At 35.7% G+C, this 26,983-nt stretch overlaps 1 protein-coding gene across 2 annotated transcripts in view; it reads right to left on the bottom strand.

Moving 5' to 3' along the window:
- The window catches only part of CNTN6 (contactin 6), a 320,026-nt gene that overhangs the window by 226,032 nt on the left and 67,011 nt on the right, over window positions 1-26,983 (bottom strand). For both annotated transcript variants that reach the window (XM_012468488.2, XM_012468487.2), the window contains exon 2: window positions 19,832-19,966. In XM_012468488.2, the coding sequence (XP_012323911.1) occupies window positions 19,832-19,886 (55 nt within the window). In that variant the 5' untranslated portion in view covers window positions 19,887-19,966. The remainder of the gene's footprint in view (window positions 1-19,831; window positions 19,967-26,983) is intronic.

Here is a 26,983-nt window from a genome sequence, read left to right as displayed (position 1 = left end):
CCCTGCATGCCAGGATCCAAGCAATGCACTGAGAAATGAGCACTGAATGTTCCAACTCATAAGTTATACCTCCCCTTCCTCATGCATCTCCCCTAAAACAATCATTGTTACCTTATTAGAGCCCAATACCCTCCAACACTTGCATGCATTTTTCTTTATTTGGGTTACAGCACTAAAAATCATGGTTAAACCACAAGAAAATCCACTCAGAGTTACAGTGATTTAATGGACCTTGACTCCTTAATTTTTATGTATGAATTAACATGCTCCCTAGGTAAAACACAGTATTGTAGGACTTAAGGCCAAAGTTGGCTTTTGGGGATTCTGTAAAGTTCAAAAGATATCTGGATTGTAAGCAGAAACTTGCCTGAGAACTAAATGACACAGGAAGGTAGCAGGCTTCACGATACAGAGGAAGAGATAAAAAATACCCATGCCAAGTTCCATAGGCTTCTGAGTCCTCATACATGTCAAGAACATATTCAGTATCTTAATCACACTGTACATAAAAACTATAGTCCCTCCAAAACCTCCATATTCACCAGCTATCACAGGAAAAACCAAAGTATAGTGATTTGAATATCATTCCCCCGTCATATGTGACATATTTGAACTATAAAAGTATTCGTTAAGGTTCAATCTGGAAAGCTAAAGTACTATGAATCATATGGAATAGAGGATTCATTTTAGGAAGAAGACCTTATATAACTGTAAGAGAAGAAGACAGTACAAAAGTGAGAAAGGAAAAATCACAGCGATATTGCCAACAAGCCCTCTTGGGCACTGAAGCAGGTGGTCAACTCAGATCTTGCAAGGAAGCCAGCAAGTTCAGCTGCCAGAGTGGGCTTGTGAAGGGGAAGTGTTTGTGAACTGCTGTCTCTAAAATTGGAGTGGGCCTAGGGTCACTGTTGGTCAGTATTGCCAGTGGCTGGACAAAAAGCCGGATATGAAGAAGGAAGCAGAGGAATGTTCTCTGCTAATCTGTGTCTCTTTCTCACCAGACAAACTTACACACGGCTTTCACAGAGTAGCATCATTTCCACCTTCCAAGTCTCACACAAATTTCCTTTTTGATCATGTCTAATCAAGAACTAGATGGGGAAGGGAAATTTGGAAAACATAGCTCTAGCTCAGCCAAGGTTGTCAGTCCAGTAAAACTTCTTTTTTCATGATGCAGATTTCCCCTGCTTTTCAGTGTTTACCACTGAAAGGAGCCCTAGTGGAAATCAAGATGAATCCATTGATTACAGATTGGCTAAGTGTTTACGTTCTTATGACATCAGCTGCTAACCATGTGTTTCAGGTTGTCTCCCCACATTAATAGTTTGTTTAGAATGTCTGAGCATCTCACTGAATTTACTGATTGACTGCATTGACAGACACGCAGATTAATCAATGAGCTTTGCTGGGCCCAATGGCTCATGCCTGTAATACCGGCAACTGGGGAAGCTGAAGTAGGAAGACGCTTGAATCCAGTAGTTCCAGATCATCCTGGAGAGCACAGCAAAACCTCATCTCTAAAGTAATAATGATTTAAAAAATTATCCAGGTGTGGTGGCATGTGCCTGCAGTGCCAGCTACTTGGGAGGCCAAGGCAGGAGGATCTCTTGAACCCAGGGGTTTGAGGCTGTAGCGAGCTACGATTGCATCACTGCCCTTAGCCTGGTTGGCAAAACAAGACAAATCAATGAGCTTTGAAGGCTTGCATATGAGGGTATAGCACAACCTTAGCCATAGAATAGTGGCATTCAAATACAACATTAGAGTTTAATAAGCATTATTCATTTGTGACTATGCTCCTTCAGTGATGCTCTTGATAATAATTTCAAAATAACAGTCAGAAAATATTTGATGAAAGAACAGCACAGAGCAATTCACTCATAATTACCCAAGGGAATAGCATAAGATGGATAAATAAAATTCACGGAAGAGTCCCAAAGTGCCTTTTAGCTAAAACAAGCTGCGTTGTCCTCATATATTCTTTTATCAGGACTATTAAGAAATCATAAAATTGTGTAATGCTTCTCATCTTAGAATCATTGAGTATCAGAACTGGAAAGGATTGTTATGATCTCCAGGTACAAGAATTAAAATTCCATTGTCTTCAAGGGACAAGGAGAAAACAAAAGGCTGCTAGTCCAGGCCCTAGGCACAGATGATTTCCCATAGTATGAATACTCTTTGGTTTGCTTTTCTGTTCCTGCATGTCTCATTTGGAGTGAATTTGATGTTGTAAAAATATAAGCAATGGGAAGATACAAAGGATCAGAATGTCTAGCTATATGATAAACAGAAAAACTGGCAGTTGAGTAGAAGATGGCATTTCTGAAACCAGTTCTCCAAGTCCGTCTGAGCCATCAATTCTCACGTGCTTTGAATTCTGGAAATGTGTTCTCAAACATAAAGCAAGATCCAGCTTCCCCAGATATGTCATTAGGCAACAACAAATCACTTGACAAATCGTCAATTCTATTTAAGAGAGACTAAGTGTTTGGGCAAGTAAAAAAAATATGTGGCCATGAACTTAGATATATCAAATTAAAGCCCTGGCCTCAGATTCAGTTTAGCAATGCTACAGAAAGAGGACAAAGTGGAAAGGATAATTGGAAATTATTAAGGGATGCCATTGCCACACAGATTTAATTTTAGGATGCACTCTTCCCTCTGTGATTGGGGATTCTCAATAAGACTTTTATGAAGAAGAAGGGAGTTTTGCACCCCCTCCCTTTTGAGCTGTACAACCTCAAATGTAGCACTTTTGTGTTTGATTATAAGTGATTTCTGAAATTCTCATGTGTGCAAATAAAGGTAAAACAAAACAAAGTTCCTTGCCCTTTTTGACACAAAAAAATGGTTATTGTTTCTAGGCTCAATATTAAGCACTGATTATAGAGCTGGTCAGAACATTTGGGAAGGTTTTGTTCCTTATTCAAATGTTGTTTTTAGTTCTGTATGTACCCAGTCTGTTCTATTGTGAGCTTCTGGCAAAGTGAGCAGACAGCACCTGTTGTTAGCTGCAAGGTTCAGGAAACCAAGTGTGATATTTTATGAGGGAGGAAAGAAACTCTTCATCTGTTTTCTGGTAACCTATTAGGTATCTTCAGATTGAGATTTTTTTTTTAAACTAAGTATAAATATGTTACCTTTGTTTTTCAATTTAGTAATAATTCTGTAGGATAAACAAAATATCAACATCTAAATTAATGCTAAAAGAGGCAAAAGCAATTACAATATTTAGTGTAATATCATATATATATAGAACATGTATACACACACATATACGTGTACAGAACTTATGTGTGTGTGTGTGTATTCCTGAGGGCACCATGGGGCCTGGGTACTTACTTCTCTAGTTTGCTTTTTGTACCTAATAAATCTGCAAAACATGGCATACTTCCACTAATAAAAAATGGCTAAAAAATAAAACATGGCTCAACAGAGCAGCATGCTAGCAGTTATCTAACAACCATGTCTTTGAAAAGAATGTGGATACATATATTTCTGTGCATATAAATGTATATATATATATATATATACATGTTTATTATCAAATTTACCAATGCAATAGATGTGATGTACAGCACACAATTAAAAAATTAAATTAATATCATAATTTATTATAAATTCCATAAAGTCAATTGATTCTCATAGAAGGCTTTTGCTAAGTTCTATTGGACATTTATATTCCTAGCTAAGCTTCAGTTGCAATTTGACCATGACCAACAATTGGAATTGCATCCCAATATTAACTCTATTCCCAATAAGCATTTGTGATCATTACACCTGATATGTGACATGATCTTAGACTATTTCTCTCTGTCATAAAAATTATATCTAATACTGAAAACCCTTTCAGCATCAACACTAAGTGAGGAACTTCTTTGTAGCATTTGCCAGTTGCTATGTTGTTAATATGCCCCAAGAGTGATTCCAAGATAATAACATGACATTGCTTCATGATAATTTGGGAAGAAATATACAGTAGTTTCCATGATATGATATTTCCACCACACAAATACAATAGATATGAACAACCTCAAGACCATAAGTAATAGTAAAATACTGTAAAATAATTTGGCAGTAATAAATTCTAAATATTTACTGAATTTTGAATATAATTATTTTAATTGGATGTTTATTTAATTTTTAATAATGCTTGTGTTTAAACAACTTGCTTACAAAATTCCTGAAACTAACACTCAGCTTTCATGAGCTGCTACATGTTAGCTCCAGCACACCCGGGCTAAATATGTTGGTAATTTTCAACTAGAGATAAGTAAAAATGGGAATTATGCCAGTTTAAAAATACCATCACAAATTCCATGGAAGCCTAATAGAATCTCAATTTAATTTAGATTTTTTATGTTCACTTATGATTACATTGGTGATACTCAACCTCAGAAACAGCACATAGGAATTATTTGCTGAGCTTTTAAAAATACTTAGGTCCTTTTAAAAACACCAAGGTCCATCAAGAGTAGACTGGAAAGACAGGATGTAAAAGATTCATACAATGGAATAATGTACTACCAGCAATGAGAGTAAGTAAACTTGCATTATACACAACAACTTGAATGAGTCTCACAAACCCAACACTGAACGAAAGAAGCCAGAAACAAAAGAATACATACTAAATGACCATGCAGGTAGTATATACATATATACACACACACACACACACACACACACACACACACACACACACATACACACACACCATAAAAGTAAATTGTGTGATGAGAAGTTGGATAGTGATTACCCTTTCGTGTCTCAGTTGTGATTGGAGAGGGCTTCTGGGATCCAGAATATGGTCTGCATCTTGATTTGAGTGTTGGTTACATAGGTAGATTGAATTTATGGAAATTAATCGAACTGACACAATTTATGCACATTATACTTACTGAGATATTTCGGATTTTAATAAAAGGCAATAATGGAATGATTGGCCAGGCACAGTGGCTCATGCCTATAATCCCAGCACTTTGGGAAGCTGAGGCAGATGGATGATAAGGTCAGGAGTTCAAGACTATTCTGGTCAACACGGTGAAACCCCGGCTCTACTAAAAATACAAAAATTAGCCAGGTGGCATGAGCCTATAATCCCAGCTACTCGGGAGGCTGAGGCAGGAGAATTGCTTGAACCTGGGAAGCCAAAGTTGCAGTAAGCTGAGATGGCACCACTGCACTCCAGCCTGAATGATTACACTGAACACAGATGAATGAACAATAAATTTCTGAGTGGGATTGCAGTATCAGTATTTTAAAATGTCCTCAAGTGATTCCAATGTGAAGTTAAGTTTGAAAACCAGATTATTTTTATATAGATTAATTGGTCTGTCAATTTATACTAGTTAAAATACATTAAAGTTTTTATTTTTAAAAGATAAAAGAAATAAAATTAATGATTGTATATTTGCCAAAAAAAAAAAAAAATCCCTATACAGTAGTCCCACCTTATTCACAGTTTTACTTTCTGTGGTTTCAATTTCCCCCATTTTGGTTTCAGCAGTTTAAGTTGCCATGCACAACCAAGGTCCAAAAATATCAAATGCAAAACTCTGGAAATAAACAAATCAGAAATTTTAACTTGCATTCTGGGTAGTGTGATGAAATATCCAGTGGTTCCACCCCATTTGGCTTTATCCCAGTCTGTCCCACCTGGAAAGTGAATCATCTCTTTGTCCAGTGTATCCTGGCTGTGTATGGTACCTACCTTTAATCACTTAGTAGCTGGCTCTGTTATCACACTGAAGAAACATAGTATGTACAGGGCTTGGGACTGTTCATGGCTGTAGGCATCCACTGGGAGGATTGGCACGTATCTTCTATCAATAGGCCCCCACTATGGTAATTAGGAGGTAATCTGAAGATATCCATTTCTTTAGTATGACTTACAAGGCCCTGAGTAATTTCCCCTTAAAATTGCTCTCAGATTTTAAAGGTTAACTGTTACATAAATTTGACTCTGTTACTTGGGAGGCTGAAGCAAGAGGATCACTTGAGGCCAGGAGTTTAAAGTTTAAGAATTAGCGGAATTAAGAGGGAGGATCCAAGATGGCCGAATAGGAACAGCTCCAGAGTTCAGTTCCCAGCAAGAACAGCACAGAGGGTGAGTGACCACTGCATTTCCAACTAAGTTTTCACTTTCCACAGACCAAGAGATTCCCAGGCCAATAAGTGCCACGAGATTTCAGCGTGGCAGTTTCAGCCAGTACCAGGTCAGCGCACAGAAACTCACACAAGTCCGGGCAGCCCTTTTGACTGGCACCTGGAGTGCCTGGGAGACAGAGCAGCCCATTCAACTGAAAGGGAGGGGGCTGAGACAGGGAGCCAGGCGATCTGGCTCGGTGGTTACCACTCCCACAAAACAAGCAATTTGAAATGCTCTGGATTGAGAGTTTTGCAGCAAGTGCAGCTGGACCCAGGATGGTCCAGCTCAGTGTGGGGAAGGGTGTCTGCCACTACTGAGGCAGTTCACACAGCAGCTGGGCAGAGCCTGTGGCAGCTCAGCTCCATACTGGGCAGGGCATCTATGAAAAAAGGCAGTAGTACAACAGGAACTTATAAATAAAACCGACCCTCCTAGGACAGAGCACCTAGGAAAAGAGGCGGTTATGAGTTCAGCTGCAGCAGACTTAAAGGTACCTGCCCAGCAGATCTGCAGGAACAACTGAGCTCCCAGCACAGCACTTTAGCTCCTATAAGGGACAGACTGTCTCCTCAACAACTCCCCAACCCCCATATACCCAAAGAGACACCTTATAAAGGAGAGCTCAGGCTGACATCTGGTGGGTACCCTTCTGGGACGAGGATAGTGGAGGAAGAAACCGGCAGCAACCCTTGCTGTTCTGCAGCCCCTGTGGGTGATCCCCAGGCTAGTGGGGTCTGGAGTGGACCTCCAGCAGTCCTGCAGCAAAAGGGCCTGACTGTTAGAAGGATAACTAAGAAACAGAAAGAAATCGTTTCAACATCAACAAAAAGGACGACCACTCAGAGACCCCATCCAAAAGTCACCAACTACAAAGACCACAGGTAGATAAAGCCACTAAGATGGGAAGAAACCAGCACAAAAAGGATGAAAACACTAAAAACCAGGACACCTCTCCTCCTCCGAGGGATCACAACTCCTCACCAGCTAGGGATCAAAGATGGATGGAGAATGAATCTGATGAATTGACAGAAACAGGCTTCAGAAGGTGGGTAATAACAAACTTCTCAGAGCTAAACGAGCATGTGCTAACCCAATGCAAAGAAACTAAGAACTTAGAAAAAAGGTTAGATGAGATGCTAACTAGAATAAACAGCTTCGAGAAGAATATAAACGACTTGATGGAGCTGAAAAAAACAGCATGAGAACCTTGTGAAGCATACACAAGTTTCAATAGCTGAATTGACCAAGCAGAAGAAAGGATATCAGAGACTGAAGATCAACTCAATGAAATAAAATGAGAAGGCAAGAATAGAGAAAAAAGAGTGAAAAGAAATGAACAAAGCCTCCAAGAAATATGGGATCATGTGAAAAGACCTAATCTACATTTGATAGGTGTACCTGAATGTGACAGAGAGAATGAATCAAAGCTGGAAAACACTCTTCAGGATATTATCCAGGAGAACTTCCCCAACCTAGCAAGCCAGGCCAATATTCAAGTCCAGAAAATACAGAGAACACCACAAAGATATTCCTCAAGAAGAGTAACCCCAAGGTACATAATCATCAGATTCACCAGGGTTGAAATGAAGGAAAAAATGCTAAGGGCAGCCAGAGAGAAAGGTCGGGTTACCCACAAAGGGAAGCCCATCAGACTCACAGTGAATCTCTCAGCAGAAACCCTACAAGCAAGAAGAGAGTGGGGACCAATATTCAACATCCTTAAAGAAAAGAACTTTCAACCTAGAATTTCATATCCAGCCAAACTAAGCTTCATAAGCAAAGGAGAAAGAAAATCCTTTATGGACAAGCAATTGCTGAGAGATTTCACCACCACCAGGCCTGCCTTACAAGATCTCCTGAAAGAAGCACTAAACAAGGAAAGGAACAACCAGTACCAGCCACTTTGAAAACATACCAAATGGTAAAGACCACCAACACAATGAAGAAAATGTATCAACTAACAAGCAAAACATCCAGCTAGCATCAAAATGGCAGGATCAAATTCACACATAACAATATTAACCTTAAATGTAAATGGACTAAATGCCCCAATCAAGAGACACAGACTGGCAAATTGGATAAAAAGTCAAAATCCATTGGTGTGCTGTATTCAGGAAACCCATCTCATGTGCAAGGACACACATAGGCTACAAATGAAGGGATGGAGGAAGATTTATCAATCAAATTGAGAGCAAAAAAAAGCAGGAGTTGCAATTCTAGTCTCTGAAAAAATGGACTTTAAACCAACAAAGATCAAAAAAGACAAAGAAGGGCATTACATAATGATAAAAGGATCAAGACATCAACAAGAACTAACGATCCTAAATATATATGCACCCAATACAGGAGCACCCAGGTACATAAAGCAAGTTCTTAATGACCTACAAAGAGACTTAGACTCCCACACAATAATAGTGGGAGACTTGAACACTCAACTGTCAATATTAGACAGATCAATGAGACAAAAAATAATAAGGATATCCAGGACTTGAACTCAGATCTGTAACATGTGGACCAAATGGATATCTGCAGAAATCTCCACCCCAAATCCACAGAATATACATTCTTCTCAGCACCTCATTGCACCTACTCTAAAATTGACATAATTGGAAGTAAATCACTCCTCAGCAAATGCAAAAGAATGGAAATCATAACAAACAGTCTGTCGGACCACAGTGAAACCAAATTAGAACTCAGAATTAAGAAACTAACTCAGAACCTCACGACTTCATGGAAACTGAACAGCTGGTTCCTGAATGTCAACTTGATAAACAATGAAATGAAGGCAGAAATAAAGATATTCTTTGAAACCAATGAGAATGAAGACAGAATGTACCAGAATCTCTGGGACACATTTAAAGCAGTGTCTAGAGGGAAATTTATAGCAATAAATGCCCACCAGAGAAGCGAGGAAAGATCTAAAATCGACACCCTATCATCAAAATGGAAAGAGCTAAGGAGCAAGATAAAAAAAAAAAAAAACTCAAAAGCTAGCAGAAGACAAGAAGTAACTAAGATCAGAGCAGAACCGAAGGAGATAGAGACACAAAAAACCCTTCAAAAAATCAATTAAATCCAGGAGCTGGTTTTTTGAAAAGATCAACAAAATAGACTGCTAGCCAGATTAATAAAAAAGAAAAGAGAGAAGAATCAAATAGATGCAATAAAAAGCGATAAAGGGGATAGCACTATCAATTCCACAGAAATACAAACTACCATCAGAGATTATTACAAACAATTCTATGTACACAAACCAGTAAACCTGGAAGAAATGGATAAATTCCTGGACACCTGCAGCCTCCCAAGCCTAAACCAGGAAGAAGCTGAAACCTTGACTAGACTAATAACAAGGGCTGAAGTTGAGGCAGCAATTAATAGCGTACCAACCAAAAAAAGTCCAGGTCTAGATGGATTCACAGCTGAATCCTACCAGACATACAAAGAAGAGCTGGTACCACTCCTTCTGAAACTATTCCAAGCAATCCAAAAAGAGGGAATCCTTCCCAAATCATTTTATAAGACCAACATCATCCTGATACCAAAACCTGGCGGAGACTCAACAAAAAAAGAAAACTTCCAGCCAATATCCATGATGAACATAGATGCAAAAATATTCAATAAAATACTGGCAAACCAATTGCAACATCACATCAAAATCATGATCAAGTAGGCTTCATCCCAAGGATGCAAGCCTGGTTCAACATACTCAAGTCTATAAATGAAATCCACCACATAAACAGAACCAAATACAAAAACCACATGAACATCTCGATAGATGCAATATATATATATATGTATTTAGTTAGCCAGGCATGGTGGTACAAACCTGTTGTTTCAATTACTCAGGAGGTGACGGTGGGAAGATTGCTCAGACTCACAAGTTTGATGCTTCAGTGAGCTATGATCTCACTACTGCACTCCAGTCTGAATGACAGAGCAAAATCTTGTTTCCCCCCCACAAAAAAATTGAGTCTGTATCAAGAACAACGTCTTTAAATAGGATCACCTCAAGTTTAAAAGCTTCTGAAAAGCAAAGGAAACAATCGATGAAGTGAAGAGACAACCAACAAAATGGAAGAAAGTATTTGTAAACTACCTGTCTGACAAGGGACTAATAACCAGAATATATAAGGAGTTCAAACAACTCCAGAGGGAAAAATCTAATAATACAATTTAAAAATGGGCAAAGGATTTGAATAGGCATTTCTCAAAAGAAAACATAAAAATGGCAAACAGGCATATGAAAAAGTGCTCCACATTACTGATCATCAGAGAAATGTGAATCAAAACTACAATGAGATATCATGTCACCCAGTTAAAATGGTTTATATCCAAAAGACTGGCAATAACAAATGCTGGTGAGGATGTGAAGAAAAGGGAACCATCATAAACCTTGGTGAGAATGTAAATTAGTACAATCACTATGGAGAACAGTTTGAAGGTTCCGCTAAAGCTAAAACTAAAACTAGGGCTACCATATGATTCAACAATCCCACCACTGGACATATACCCAAAATAAAAGAAATCAATATATTGAAGAGATGTCTGCACTCCCATATTTATGGCAGCATTATTCACAATAGCCAAAATTTAGAAACAATCTAAGTATCCATCAACAGATAAATTGATAAAGAAAATGTGGTGCTTATGTAAAATGCTGTGTTATTTAGTCATAAGAAAGCAGAAGTTTCTGCCATTTGCAACAACATGGATGGAACTGGAGGTCATTAAGCTAAGCCAGGCACAGAAAGACAAACTTCACATGTTCTCATTCATTTGTGGGATGTAAAAAGCAAAACAATTGAACTCATGGAGATAGAGAGTAGAAGGATGGTTACTAGAGGCTAGGAAGGAAACTGGGAGGGTGGGAGGGCGAGAGATGGGATGGTTAATGAGTACAAAATAAAAGTTAGAAAAAATAAACAAAACCTAGTATTTGACAGTACAACAGTGTGACTATAGTCAATAATAACCTAATTGTACATTCAAAAATATAAAAAAGTATAATTGAATTGTTTGTAACCAAAGGATAAATGCTTATGGAAATGGATATCCCATTGTCCATATTATGATTATTATGCATCATATGCCTATATCAAAAAATCTCATGTTCACCATAAATATATACACCTACTATGTACACACAAAAATTAAAATTAAAAATTAAAAAATGAGGCCAGGTGTGGTGACTCATGCCTGTAATCCCAGCACTTTGGGAGGCCAAGGCAGGAGGATTGCTTGGCCAAGGAATCAAGACCAGCCTGAGCAACACAGTGAGAGGCAGGCTCTACAAAAAATAAAAAATTAGCCAGGCGTGGTGGTGCATGCCTATATTTTCAGCTACTCAGGAGGCTGAGGTGGGAGGATTGTTTGAGCTAGGAGGTCAAGCCAGCAGTGAGCTGTGATAGTGCCAGTGCACTCCAGCCTGAGCAACAGAGCAAGACCCTGTTAGAAAGAAAGAAAAAGAAAGAAGGAAGGGAGGGAGGGAGGGAGGGAGGGAGGAAACTCAAAAAGATTCCTCCTTTGCCCACTATCAAGGTCAGATGAAACACTATTCATAAAATGCTTTGTAAACTGCAAGTCACTAGTTATGAGGTACAATTGATCAAATATTTGAGCTGAGTTTTTATTTTCCCTTTAAGACTGAGAATTCTACAGTTTTAAATTCAACAAGTATAAATACTGTATTATTTCTCAGAATGAGTATATATTTGAGACAAATGACCTGGTTCTAAGCAAAGAGTGTGGTAATGACAAAATTCTTCATAGAATCGAAGTTTAAGGAAAATGAGGAAGGATATGTTACTCGGAGGACTAATCAGAGTGAACATAGCATTTGAATGAGTGTGTTAATGATTGGATTTGCCTTTAATAAATGGAAATGGATCTGAAGAAGAAGAACGCAGAGTATCACACTGATATGAGAGAGAGACTTGGGAATTTTCAAAAAGTGCAGAGATCTTACAAGTAGCACAGTCTGACTTGAATGAAGGATACATGAAGGAGAGAGTAAGGGAAGGCATGGCTCATGACACAGGTAGAACTGAATTAATTGGAGAACTTCCAATATTTGTTGAAGGAAATTGAATTTGAATGCTTGATTAGACAGTTTGAACTTTGTAGGAGATGGGATCTGTGAAGGTCTTGACATAGAGTAATGACAAAATCAGCCGTGCTTTATGAAGTTTTCTCTGCATAGGTGTCTGTGTCAATAAGCTAAGTCTTGGAAAGGACACAGAGGATGCCTCAAAATAGAGGGAACCTATAGGAGGTACAAATGTCTTGGAGGAGAGGTAATGGTGGCTTAACTTGACTGGTAATGACAGAACTGAAAAGGAATAAACAAATACATCTTGAGATAAAATACAGCCCACACCTTTAAATATTTAAATTATTTGTGACACAGAGTCAACTTATATTTGCTACCCAATAATATTGAAATAGCATTGGCTGTATGTTAAATGTGCTACTCCTTGAACAAACTACAGTGAAGTTATACCTGCCTAGGTCAAGTGTGTTGGAGCGAATTATGTTCATTTCAAAAATTAGGACTAGCTTCCTGCTTTCAGTATACAGCATAATTTTTTAAAATTAAAAAAAATTCCTAAGCCCAAAATATATATTGTGATTAAAACATTTATGCCTAAAAGTAGATTCTAACAATAACCAGTTCAATTGGTAAAAGTGTTTGGGAATAGTGGTTTACCCATAAGTAGTCTTGGGGTCTTATTTTGGGGGGTCCATAATGTGCTTATTTATTTTAAATAATTTGTTGAGTGCTTACTATATGTTAGGCACTATACTAGGCATCAGCAATGCAACCACTGATATGACTGACAATATTTTTACCTACATAAAACTTATATTTCTCTAGGTATAGGCAGAAAATTCACTAGTAAACAATGTATAAATAAGTTAATTTCAGATAGTGACAAGCTCATTGAAAACAGTAAAATAAGTCGACCAGAGCGACTAGGACCAATGGTGGAATAAGCTACCACTTACCCAGACAAGGTCCTAAGGGAACTTTAGACTATAGGGGTGACTGATTAGAGATGGGTATAATGGAAACAGCCAGTCATAGAAAGATTCGAAGAGTGTTTCACACAACTGAACAGCACATGCGAAGACCCTAAGCAGAGAGCAATCTTGATATTTCTATGAGCCTAAGAAAAAACTGTGGCTCTAATGCAATGATTAAAGGGAAGCTAAGTATAAGTAGAGATGAAAGAGGTAGGCAGAAGAAGCCAGGTTGTTTCATGACTTGATAGCATGGCAAGGAGTTTGATTTTAAGCATCTGGAATTTTTTAAATCAGGGGAAGAAAAATGTTATCAATCCTTTCATGCTATTTTCAAGTTGTGGCATAGCTATTTATGAGTACCCTTAAAGTGAAAATATGACCTGGTGTTATCACTTCTATAGAATGCTTGACCCTGTCCTTCAAATACTTCATGGTGAAAACACAATTTCTCACATTCCATTCAACTAAGAGCCTACATTTCCTATAGTATGCCAGTCTGCATACCAATTATTTTCTCCCAATGCTGACAAAACATAATTGTTGTCAGTCCTAATAAACAATTTTATTTAATGTTTAAGAATCAATTACTTTGAAAGAAGGTTTGATAATCATATAACCACCTTTATCAGTAGGCATTGCATGAAAATGGTGTTTTCAGCATTTCTAAATTGGACCATTTCTATTGGAAATTGCAAAGATGTCACTTGGCTTAAAAATATAGCCTGGTATTCCATTCCTAAAGGTGCTATTATGCTAACAATAAATCTGAACAAGACTGTAGGCAGAGTGTGGGTTGTGATGTACTCAATATTCATCACACTCTGACCCAAAGGAATATCCATTATGTGCTTCTGGGATCCTTGAGCAAAGCAGGTTTATTACACCTGCCAATTTTCATGGATTTGCTGTGTGATACATCGTTGTCTTCGAAGAAATCTTGGTCACAGTGAATATTTCCATTCTTCTGGTTTTCTCTCTCAGGTAGTTCATTTGCTCTGGCTCTCAATTCAAGAAAAGGCTATGTTTGAAATAGAGTGAAATTCAAGCAATCATAAATATTTTCCAACGTCCCTTTTTCCTAGGTGCCTGACTGCATTTAGAAAGAGGTAGATTTTTTTGCCCAGATTCACTTTCAGACTGTGTTATTTATAAAGTAGTAAGCTATGTAAAAATGCTGACAAAATAGATTTTTTATTTCTTTATTGGTATTAGCCCTAAAAACAACTTTATTTTAGTGGTAAAAGTCAATTACTTAGGGAGAAGTTTTGAAAATAACATAACCACATTTGTCAGCAGACATTACATAAAAATGATTGCAGCAAAGACTTATTATAATTTTGAGTCTCAGTTTATTCTTCAAGGGTAATTAATACAGTAGGAGAAAGCAGCTCATTAGGCCCTGTTGGCATAATACAATAATTAGAATGCTTCAAGGAGGGTTTGATGCTACTCTACCAATAAATATGACTAGCTCCATGTTGACTTTCTTGAATTATTCCATTTCATCATGACAAAACCAAGTCTCATACTGAATAACTGGTACTTCCTCAGGATTAACCAAATAGTTATTCAGTCCATAATTTTATAAAATACATATAAAAGTCCTTAACCCATGGCAAAACAAACACAAATGGCAAACAAAACAAATGACTGTTTTACAAACTACCATTTAAATGGTAGTACTTGTTAAATAACAAGGTTAAAATAGAATATAGTAGGCAAAAATCCTTAAAAGGACATGAAAACTCAATATCAGGAAAATCACATTCCTTGTAACTAGTATTCTGCTGTTATTTATTATGTTTGATCTATAGTAGCAGCCATTGGCCCTCACTGACACTGGTCCTAAGGATTGCAGAGTTTCTAATAGTCCTCAGGTTTAAAATTGTGCTATCTCCAACCCTGGGTAACTCAACAATAGATATAGCACACAATTCAATTTATTATCACGTTTACTCTATTAATCAAGTATTTTTTAAACATTTTTTAAAATTATCAAATTTTTAAAGATTGGAACTTAATTTTTGAAATATATCTAATATTTTTCAAATTTACATAAAAGCCATGGTAAGGTGAAAGATTTAATAAAATAGAGTAATCTTGTGCATTCTGAGAATTTTTCACTATGGTTAAACGTGACAGTTAATCAAATCAGTTAATCTTAGGTTTCTTATACAGGTGACATTCTAGGATCAACAAAATTTGACCCTATGTGGTTTTTCAACTTCTACCCATTAATGACATTGTTTAGTATTTATTAAAAAATAAAATATTTCTAGGCCAGGCGTGGTAGCTCACGCCTGTAATCCTAGCACTGTGGGAGGCCAAGGTGGGAGGATTGCCTGAGATCAGGAGTTCGAGACCAGCTTGGGCAACACAGTGAAACCCTGTCTCTACTAAAATGCAAAAATTTAGACAGGCATGGTGGCGGGTGCCTGTAATACCAGCTACTCTGGAGGATGAGGCAGGAGAATTGCTTGAACCTGGGAGACAGAGGTTGCAATAAGCAGAGATTGCACCACTGCACTCTGGCCTGGGCAACAGAGCGAGACTCCATATCAAATAAATAAATGAATAAATAAAATGAAATAAATAAATACAATATTTCTTCATAAAAACAATCTGTGCATTGTCTACAAAGGCAAAAAAGAGACATACAGTTTTTCTCCATTTATTAATTAGGTTACCCAAATTACCTCATTAACATTTTTTTCTACTTTTAGAAATGTAGATTTTTCAGTAACTTGGGGCTGAAAATAAATGTTCTCAGTCATATTAAACCTCTTGATTCTTTTTTTCCTTCCAGGAATCATTGTGCCTTTTTAAAATTCCTTTGTTTGCTCTTTTTCTCATTTTCAGTATTGAATAGGCATTTATCCCAGCAGAGTTTTATTACTAATTCAACCTCAAAACCAAATTTTCTAATCTGTGTTAGTCAAGATCCTTTTTGTCACAAGGGGCAGAATCTCAGTTGAAGCAAAGTTACTTGTTGGTTTCCCTGTGTAGAGTGTCAGGTTGAAGAGGGCAGGGACCATGGACCTCCTATTGTTGAAGGTCAACATCAAGCTTTGTGCATGACACATCATAGTTTCTAATACATATCTGTATTTGTTGAAGTAAATGAATGTTCTTTCTTTTATTCATTTAGCAAATATTTAGCATTTTATGTATTAGGGGATGGAGAAGCATTAAAGCATAAAGCAGATGAAAATTCCTGCCCTCAAAGAGTTTCAAATAGGGCATGATTTAAAACTTTTAAAATGTTATTAAATTTCTATCTCTAGAAACTTATGTCCATAACTTTATTGCACACTGGCAACCATAAAGGAATGAACCAGATTAACAGTTCCCCAGAGGATGTTATATGACTAAATTTATTCTACTGATATTATAAATAGGACCAACAACATTAACTTTGGATAATTCATTCATTCATTCATTTAACAAATATTTACTGAATCCCTACCAAGTACTAGCAAGATACAGTCTCTGCCATCTGGAATCTTAAAGCTTAGTGAGGGAGAAACATAGGAATTTAGTTTCTTATGACTTCTATAAAAGTTACCACAAATACTATGGCTTAAAACAGTATGTATTTATTTTCTTACAGTCCTGGAGGTCAGAAGTCCAAAATAGGGTTCTCAGGGCTGAAAACAAGGTGCAGGCAGAGCCATGCCCCATCTATAGATGGAGGGGAGAATCTGTTCCCTTGCCTTTCCCAGCATCTAGAGTTTCTGTCATCACATCTTGTGGCTCATGATCCCTTCCTCAGTCTTGAAGTCCAGCAGTGCAGCATCTTCACATCTCCCTCTGCTCTGCTGCCACATTGCCTTCCCCTGTCAGATCTAACTTTGCCTCCCTCTTATAATCTCCATAGTCCAGGACCATTAATCTCCCCATCTCAAGGTCCTTAACTTAATCACATCTACATAATCCACTTTACCATATCAGGTAGGACTCACAGGTTCCAGGTATTAGGACCTAGATATCTTTGGGGGCCATTATTTAGGCTGTCATGCATATCAATGAAACAGTTAAAAAGTATATAATTAGTAACTGTATTTCCTAATTAAATGGGCCTTGGTTTTCTTCTAATACTTTAAAAAATACTAAAGTAGAACAATCAAACTTTTAAGTACTCAAAACTTTAAAATTGTCCCAGAATAAATCATGTATGTCTGTATGGATCAAGTTTCATTGCAAAGGCCTATGAGGCCAATGTCTATAGTAAAAGTGCTAAAAGTTGTAGTTAATATTTAGAAAATGGGAGGAGACGTCGAAAAATGTTAAGTTTTAATTTAGAGTTTAGGGAGATTTAAAGTATCAGTCTCTTAGAAAAATAATCATCATTAAAATAGCAAGAAAGAAGCAAGTAATTGGGAAATACTTGCTGGTATTTCAGAGTGAATAAAAAGTATATTTTGGGAAAACAAGATATTATTACTATGCATAGTCATAGAATTCTAATCACCAGACAATCTAATTTTCTAAACTAAAATAGTATCTGTGAATAGGGATATACACTATGAACTCTCTAACAAAACAAACAGATTTAAAGCAATGCTCTCTTGTGTATATTATTATCAACATCCTTACCTCTGCGGTAATGTTTAGATTGGATTATCTTATTTAAGTAGCTATGGCTTTAAAAAATAGATCCAATCTGTTCTTTCACAATGAAATTGTGTACTAAGGGTGTATGATTATTTCTCCCATTAGAATAAAGCAACAGGACATGTTGAATCACATCCAATTTGTATAAATAAAAGTTAATATAAGAGCTGGAGTATTTCTTAGATTTGATATGTGTTCTGAGAATAATAATTTATTTTAATTTAACACAAAAGGTCTTTTAGAGATCCTATGCTAATTCAATATACATATTTAAAAGGCAAAATGTTAATGTTGAATTTTGACAGGAAGATGAAACTTGAGGGTAGGAATAGAATTCCTATTCACACATGTATGATTTGGGGGCAGCTTGATGACTTTCTGCTGTCTTTTTTAAACCTTTCACCAAAGAAGAATACGTTATTATTTAACCCCGAATCTTTGTTACAGAGACATAGAAGTGTCACTAATCAAAACACCGTAATCATTTTGAGTAAATATAACTATAGCACTTCTAGCTGCTGGATTCACTAGTGGTAAAATTGCTTTTATTTGTATAGTTTTCTGATTCTCCTGGTTGATTTCTGCATATTTTAGCATTTTCATTCCTTTTAAGATCAGCATATCTATTTCTCAGGATTGCTATAAAATATACGTCCTTTACAATAACTGTGCTTCTGCCTTGTAAATTATTATGTTTATTCTTGCATGTCTCTCAATATATTAATGCTTTGTTATAAGTATATGCAAATTCACTAGTACCTATCATCACATAGTCAGGGGGAAGGAGCAGGATATGGTAGAAGAGAGGCTTCTTTGATAATCATATGATCTAATCAATGTCCATGCTCTGTAACAACTCATGTAGGTAAGCTCAACAATTAATTTTAACAATTAAGTTCAGTAATTATGAACTCTAGGATTGTAACAAACTATAGTTGATTGTTTACAAAAACAGCCACTATTATTGCCTTTATTATTTCTATGGCCTTTTAATGGTATAATTTTGCAGCTTTTCTATAAAGAGATGTAGTACCATTCCACATCCATTGAAGTTGGACTGGTCTTGTGACTTGTAATTGTTAAAATAATGTCACAGAAATGGCAATGTAGCAGTTCTAAGCCTTGGCATCAAGAAATACTGTACTCTTCTGTTTTTTGTATTTTTTTTTTCTAGGAACCATGAACAGCTACCATGTAAAAGAACCCAGAGTCATAGAGATAACATTTGGACCAGATCCATGGCAACACAGTTGTCTCAGTTAGGAATGTTCTAGACTAGTCACATCTCAGATGACTCAGTTCATTAAAGATGCAGTGCACCCGGGCAAAACCAAAAGAAGACCCATTTGAGTCCATCCTAAATTGCCAGCTCCAAGATCTGTCAACTAAATACATGGTTATTTGTTATTTTAATACACTCACATTTGGCGTGGCTTGTTACAAAGCAAAAGTTAACTGATACACAGATATTAATATGTTTAAGTTGAATAAAATAACATGTTCTGGTTTATTCTTTTAAAATAAATGAAAAGAAAACATATCTAAGGTTCTTTCTAGTTCTGAGGTAACAATCTATATTACTTTTTCTTCTAAATGAATATAGCTTTAATTTTTTGCCATATCAAATTCTAAACACGAGAGAAAATATGTATTTTAATTTTAATTTTTTAAAGACTTTACTGTAATGAAAATAAGAATAATTATTCACTGTTTATTGGTGATAAAAATATTTAATTATATTCTTTTATAAAAATATACTACATTATCATATAATTAAATATTATAAAATTACATTCTATAAAACTGTCATATTTGACAATTTATAAATGTAATAATGTTATTTTCCATTTAAAACTGGCATTTGATACATTTTTAAGGATTAAACTTTCCCTGTCTGAGTCATAGAGGTTACTTTCAAAACTTTATCACTTAGTCTTTCAAATGACATACAAATTGTGCATTTTGAAAATTGCTTCACCTCTAAAAAGAAATACAATGCCAATATATTTATCAATCAAAACTCATAATAATAGAACACTTTACCTGTACAGGAGTTTATGAGTGGCAGCAGAATTACCAGTTTCCATAGCAACTTCATTTCCACTTTCTAAGGTCAAAAATTTCTCCCATACAATCAGAGGAAAAAAAATTCTGTCTTCCAGTCAGTATCTCAAGAGTCTGAAAGAGACAAAATTGTCATAAAATGAAAAACATACAAACATGAATATTTTAATAAGCATATTATTGTTGCTTATTAATTAAATTTAATATTAAATTTTTATTATCCAAAATAAAGCAACCTAAATGGATACTTTCTACACGTACATATTCTCTGCAAGTTCCAGTAAATTCAGCTCATATTTTTTAAAATTTGAATTCACACCACAAATATACGTGGCATTTGCTATTACATTTTTTGTAGTTGTTAATGGGTTGGAATGGAATTCAATTGATTATATTCTATGCGGACCAAAATTTACATTAGTTTAAATAAGAAAAACATATTAAACCAACCACATAATTCTGTTGTTGGCTTGTGTTTTAAAATTTGTATTCATTAGGAATGGGATATGATATTTCCATATCATATACATACATTAACATTTGCCTTACATTTCATCAATTTTCTGCATTTTATCAATATTATTGAGAATACACTCATTAGAAAACATTATTTGTCCTAATATCACAAGAAATAAAATTAATATTGTGCTACAAAATTTCTGCAAGAAATCTATTTCTAGCAGTGTTATCTTTCAGGTATGAGACATGCTTTTCCTAAGGGGTTGCATCATAATTTTCTCTAATTTATTTTGACATTTAAGCTATGCAGTGATAAATGAAATCAAGATAAAGTGTTAGCTTGGCCTTTAGCCCAAAAGAGAAATCTAATAAGAGGTTCATAAAAACTCCTAAACTCATAAAAATTTAGCATAAGCTCAGAATAAATGCATGTAGGTTACATTCGATATAACTATTATATATCAAGTGATAAGATCCTTTGGAAACTTTAACATAATGAAAACATATTTTCTTGAAATCTTAAATATTTTTTGGGAGCGTGTGGACTTTAAGTGTCATAACAGTAAATAATAAATTTTTTATCAGGTCCTGATGAATTTTTAAATTTTAAAAATCTTTGATTTCTTTCTGTCATGAGTCACTTCATCTTAAACCAAAAATCATTGATTATATTCAACTTTTAAATAAAATTTAAGTTAAATACTTTTCAAATTTAATCAAAGGATAAAAATCACAGGAAAAATAAACAATATTTAGGGGTCAACATACTATATTGAGTCAATATTCTTTCTCAAATGTATTCGTATCTGACATCGTCTTTCCATTCCTTTTGCCACCACAGCGTTTAATGCCTTACATAAATTAGATCATATGTTATATCCATTCATTCATTTATTATATTTTCATAAACATTTATTTGTTTGTTTCTTTATATAATCCCATTCTTTGCAAGACAATGGGCACTAAGGTGTTAGTGGTGAGCCTAAAATCCTTCATTTCTACCTTTGAAGTACTGCTCTCTTGTGAGGGAGATATTTAACAAAATAAGAAAAAAAAACACACAAAGGTAAATACTTATGTGGTAAATATGATAACATTAAAGAAAATGTGAGATGTATGAGATTTATAGTGTGAGATTCAGGTAGCATTTTTTAGCTGAGGCTTGAAATATGAGTAGCTCTCAGCCAGGTGTAGAGTGTGTGTACATGAGGTGAAGAGCAGAGCTGTAAGAATTATAATAGGTATGAAGGAAGGATGAGACTAGCTTTCTAAGCAAAAGAGGGACAGTGTGCTCAGGTCCTATGGCAAGGCTTGCATTGTATGTTCAAAGATCTGAGAAAGTCCCGTTTGATATTCGGGACTGTGGCATGAGACAAGGTTGGAGAAAGAGAAAGAGGCTGAAATATTCAAGACATTTAGGCCATGTTAATGTGTATGAATGTTGTACTTTCAGATTATAATTGAGAATTTTAAGCAGAACAGAATCAAGATTTATTTTATATCTTTGGCTACCGTGGAGAATGAAAGAGATGGAGTAAAAAGTGGAATTACACAGAGTAATTAAAGGCTACTTTTGTATTACAAGAAAGGAATGATGTAGTACAAGAAAGGAATGATGAAAGTGGCTTTGAAGGTTAAAAAAAAAAATAGAATCTCTGAATAATCTTCCTGCCTTAAATCTCTTGTCCTTTCTAACCATTTAAATGTTACCATCAAAACATTCTTCCTAAAACAAAGATTGGTCCAATTATGACAGTTTATGCAATGGAGAGTTTAATCACTTTCAATTTCACAAACATCCAAAGTCTTTGGAATGATATTCAAGACTATACACAATAGGTTTCTAATCTTCCTTTTCCAACAAGACTACTACTAAATATTTCCAATCCAGTGACAAAGATCTACTTCCGTGGTGCGCATGCATTGTGTATTATCTTTATATAGAAGCTATTTAATTTATATAGAATTCCTTCTTAGGGTCTGTATCTCCCTCAAAAACTGTGCAATGGTAGCATGGCCATACATCTCTGCTTTCGCTGGACAGTTCCCATGTATCCAATTGTCATGGCAGTATTAACAATAGATTCTTTTTCTCAAAAAAGCATTAGCTTATAACAAAATTGTATGGTACACTTATTTAATGGATATTTGTTATTTTTTACCCAATAATTCTGTCTTCTTCTTGTGATAAAAAGTCTGTGACTTTCTTTTGAGGAACCACCTCCCTATATACCATCAGACAATACAGTTGAAGAGTTATTGCCCCTACCTCCTAGCTCCAGGATGAGCATATGACCAGGTCATTGTCAATCAGTAATCTATTTCTTTGGATACAGTATTTTGTAAAGAATTGAGCATATTGCCTAATTGAAACCAATGGCAGTCGAAGCCAGGACTTTTGTTAATATTATTAGAAAAAGTGTACAATCTCTCTGTTATCAAGTGATAATAAACCTGATGATCTGGTATATCTCACAAATGTTACCTTGACAGTTTGCAGCCACAGAAAAAAACTTTCAGTTCCCCTTCATGGACAGTTTTCTAAGGCTCCACTCCAAATATATCCCTTATTAGGCTTTAGTAATCCTGAGTTATAATACATACGGTATTAGGCTTTAGTAATCCTGGGTTATAATACACATAGACCCAAATACCACAGATCCCTAAATCTCTAACGCTCAGAAACAGCCGCTACACTTTCTTGGGCTAGAAAATTATTTAAAATACCCAATCCTCTGGAGGCCTGCAAAATCTAGCTATCTCTATCCCATTTTCCATTCGCAAGCTACTTCCAACAGTTGCAGCTTCCTGTAGTTCTATTCCTGGGTACATTCTCCTGCATGGCCGGTCCCTCATTTGGAGGTAAGAAGCAGACTTCTGCTTTTTCTATATCTGAGTGTTATTGTGAGTTGTTCCATAATCCAAAGAATCTATAATCATACCCAGTATCATAGAATCATAAAACATTTTACCTAAACTTCCTGAAATTCTAAGATATATGAGCCAATAAGACAAATTTTTGTCTAGTCCTGTTTCTGTTTTGTTTTTATCTCCTTCTACCTAAGTAATCTGACAAGCCCCTTGTTTCTTTCTTTCGTTTTTTTTTGTTTTTTTTTTTTTTGAGATGGAGTTTCACTCCTGTTGCCCAGGCTGGAGTGCAATTGCATGATCTCTTGGCTTCCTGCAGCCTCGGCCTCCTGGGTTCAAGTGATTCTCCTGCCTCAGCCTCTCGGTAGCTGGGATTACAGGCACACGCCACTACCTTCAGCTAATTTTGTATTTTTAATAGAGATGGAATTTCACCATGTTGACCAGGCTGGTCTTAAACTCCTGACCTCCAGTGATCTGTCCATCTTGGCCTCCCAAAATACTGGGATTATAGGCATGAGCCACCATGCCCAGCCCCCTTCATTCTTTATCCTGAATTTATATGAAGTTTCCCTTAAAGATTCTAGGGCAGACTGACACAATGTATTTTTCTTAAGGCTCGCATTTATCAAAGACTCCATTATATTGCCAAGGTTTTTGTACTTTACCTTGATGATAAACACCATGTGTAATACTTATAATACTCGGTGTGGTGTCTACTGCAGAGCTCATAGCTATTCAGTAAGCATGAGCTAGGTTTGTATTTGACAGCTGAACAACCTAGTATTATAGAGAAAAAGGCTACACTGGGAATCTAGAGATTTTACTTGCACTATTGTCTATTTCTTTTCACATGCTGAGTAACATTGAGTGATTCATGTACAATCACATTGATTGTCAGTTTCCTGTTTTGAAAATTGAAGGGTTTGACCTAGAAGTCACCTTCAAGTTTCTTCCAGCTATAATATTCTAAGATGGTTTGATTCCATCCAGTGTATAATTTCCTAGCAAATGTTGCCCTTTATCATCTGATTGCTTATCAGCATACTTTAATGAGGGCAAAGCCCGAAATATATTTTATTTGGCATTCCTCTATAATGCAAGTCTAAATAGCTAATACTTATGCATCGGTTGCCATTTGTAAAAGTTTCATTTGTATAAGTTTAAATTGCTTGAGGAAAGAGAATACTCTGGCTCAATGACAACAATGCAGATAAGAAAAGTATAGTTATTTATGTACAGAAGAATAGAGTAGAAATATTCCGTGAGTAAAATTTATGCTAGTCACTGACATGCAAAATAGCCACAGGAATTAATTCTAGGTTCCTGGAATCCTACAAGTCACTTGAGGCAAAATGGACTAATAAAGGAAAACCACTATATAAATCTAACTTAAAGAAACTTCTAGAACCTAAAAAAAGATTCTAGAAAATGTGTCACCAGCATTTTGTTTTAGATGAGGTATTTTAAATGATAATTTAGCCCGGAGCAGTGAGTGTCTTGGTTCATAACCTAACTTCTGAGGCTACTGTTCTGTTATTAACGGATAAAATTTGTCCTCCCAGACCATGTGTGTTCACTTTTTCTTGTATAAAATTGCTCAGTGCAAAAGTAACAATTTCAAACACTTTAAGAAAAGCGTATGTACAGGTCCATAATCATTTTTCTTGCAATTAAAAAAAAATCTTTGAACGTTTAAAATTACATGTAAGCTTGCTGGCAAAATTTATTTGGTGGCAGAGAACTGTCCCAAAGCAATGTGTGGTTGCTTAGATCTTTTCATCCAACTTATTATAAATATTGATGTATTTTTCTGCTGAAACAGAGATGTTGGTTGATAATAAGTGTATTGTTCATTGGCCATATATACATATGTACAAATTTACATGTATCTTTAATGCACATATCTAGCTATAAATATGTATATGCATGCACATATAAATACATATAAATTTGTACACACAAATTTATAAATATATAAAAATACATATAAATTTGTACCACATTGCCTTTCTAAAGGCTAAAACAAGGGTCAGCAAACCATAGCCTGTTGAACAAATCTGGCCCCTAGCCTTTTTTTGGTAAACAAAATTTCACTGCAACCCTACATACCTTTTTATTGATGTATTGTCTATGGCTGTTTTTGTGCTACAAAGGCAGGGCTGAATAGTTGCTCCAGAGACCATGTGGTTTACAAAGATGAAAATATTTATATCTGACTCTTTTTGGCTTTAGAGCTTCTGGAATTCCTTTTGCTGATCTCTGGTTTAACACATTCTAAACTCTAAGACACATTTGACTGTGAAGATTTCCATTAAAGGATTATACAACTGTATTTCTCTAACCCAGTGTATACATACTCAACAAGAATACCATGTATTTAGCAGAAAATGATGCAATCCTGTATTCCAAAGTAGCTTCAGACTGTGAGCCCTGCCTTTATATGACCTCTTCTCACCATATGTCACTGACTTGCTTCTGATCCCAGAAGGCAGATGAAAGAACTCAGAAATTGTTGCTGTGACAGTGAGGTTATACCCAATGCTAACTGTACTTAACCCAGACAACACTGTTTGTTTGATTCAGAATAATCATGTTTTTAAGAAATGGAAAAGTGCCACTCACTCTATCTTCTGGCTCTAAAACCATTTGTCAGTCCATAAATGTGCACAATTGCCAGTAAACCAGGAATAAGTACAGAAGTCAAAAAATGGCTGGATCTCAGGCATCGGGAGAATTCTAGAAGGTAGCTGGCATGTTAAACCTTGGTTTGCCCAACAGGCTTGAGAGACAGTGAGAGTTAACCTAAACAGAGATGGCATCTCTGTTATTCTCTGTTGTTTATCTTTTACGGAGGAGTTTTCCAACTTTTTTTTTTTTTTTTTTGCAATAAGAACTAAGGTCATTTTCTTGAATAAAAAGGCAGGGTGGATGTGCATGCATAGCTCAATAACAAGCTTTTGAAAGGTGCTCATGGAGGGTTGGTACTTTTTAACCTAACCTAAAAGCTACAGAGAATATCTAAAATAATTTAAAACATCATACTATCTATGGTAGGGCAAAATAGGAAATTATTCTTTTCCAATTCTCCTAACACTGTGCTTTTAAATTTCTATAAATACATCTAGGTGACACCAACTTGGATGGGAGAATTATGTGCATTAATACACACTGTTTATATAAAGCCTCAGGTCAGTTAAAATGACCTGAGGATTTCTTACCTCTTTGCAGTATCTGAAATGATTTTCTCATATTGGCAGCAGGAAAAGTAGAAACTACTACTAAAAGGCTTTAGTTATTGTTCTAAGTACAGGAGAGTATAATGGTCAATGGAGGAATATTACTTTGAAATATTGGCTAACTTCTCTCTCTAATTGTCTTACTGGTGTTGCTTTAGTTTATCAAGAAATCATTGTTGCAAGTGTCCTAGTGGGCTTCATTCTCCCCTTATTTATAGCAACATTGTTATGACATTAAAGGATTTCATAGTAAAGATCAAGATCCATTTTCAGTTGTCATGTTTCATCATCAGAACAAATGTATGCAGCACTAATTGTCCTTTTGTTTTTAACTGACCAGTTAATTAACTACATGAGATAAATTAAAAATCTCAAATTCACTTTCTTCAGGTAGCTCCACAATCTTATTTTAGTGTGATAAAAATCCATGGCCAGAAGGAAGAGAAGATTTTTAATAATTTTTGTAACAGATTTCCAACTTCAGCATTAATGAAGTTATTTACTATCAAGCTAAATCAATAATAAATTGAAAAGTGAACTATTTGTGATCTGAAAAAAAATATAA

This window comes from Aotus nancymaae, unplaced genomic scaffold (genome assembly GCF_030222135.1).
Source record: "Aotus nancymaae isolate 86718 unplaced genomic scaffold, 86718_ANA_hifiasm-v0.15.2.pri h1tg000046l, whole genome shotgun sequence".
Lineage (NCBI taxonomy): Eukaryota > Metazoa > Chordata > Mammalia > Primates > Aotidae > Aotus > Aotus nancymaae.
Note: the sequence above shows the minus strand (reverse complement) of the source record. Positions and strands in the feature narration are given on the sequence as shown.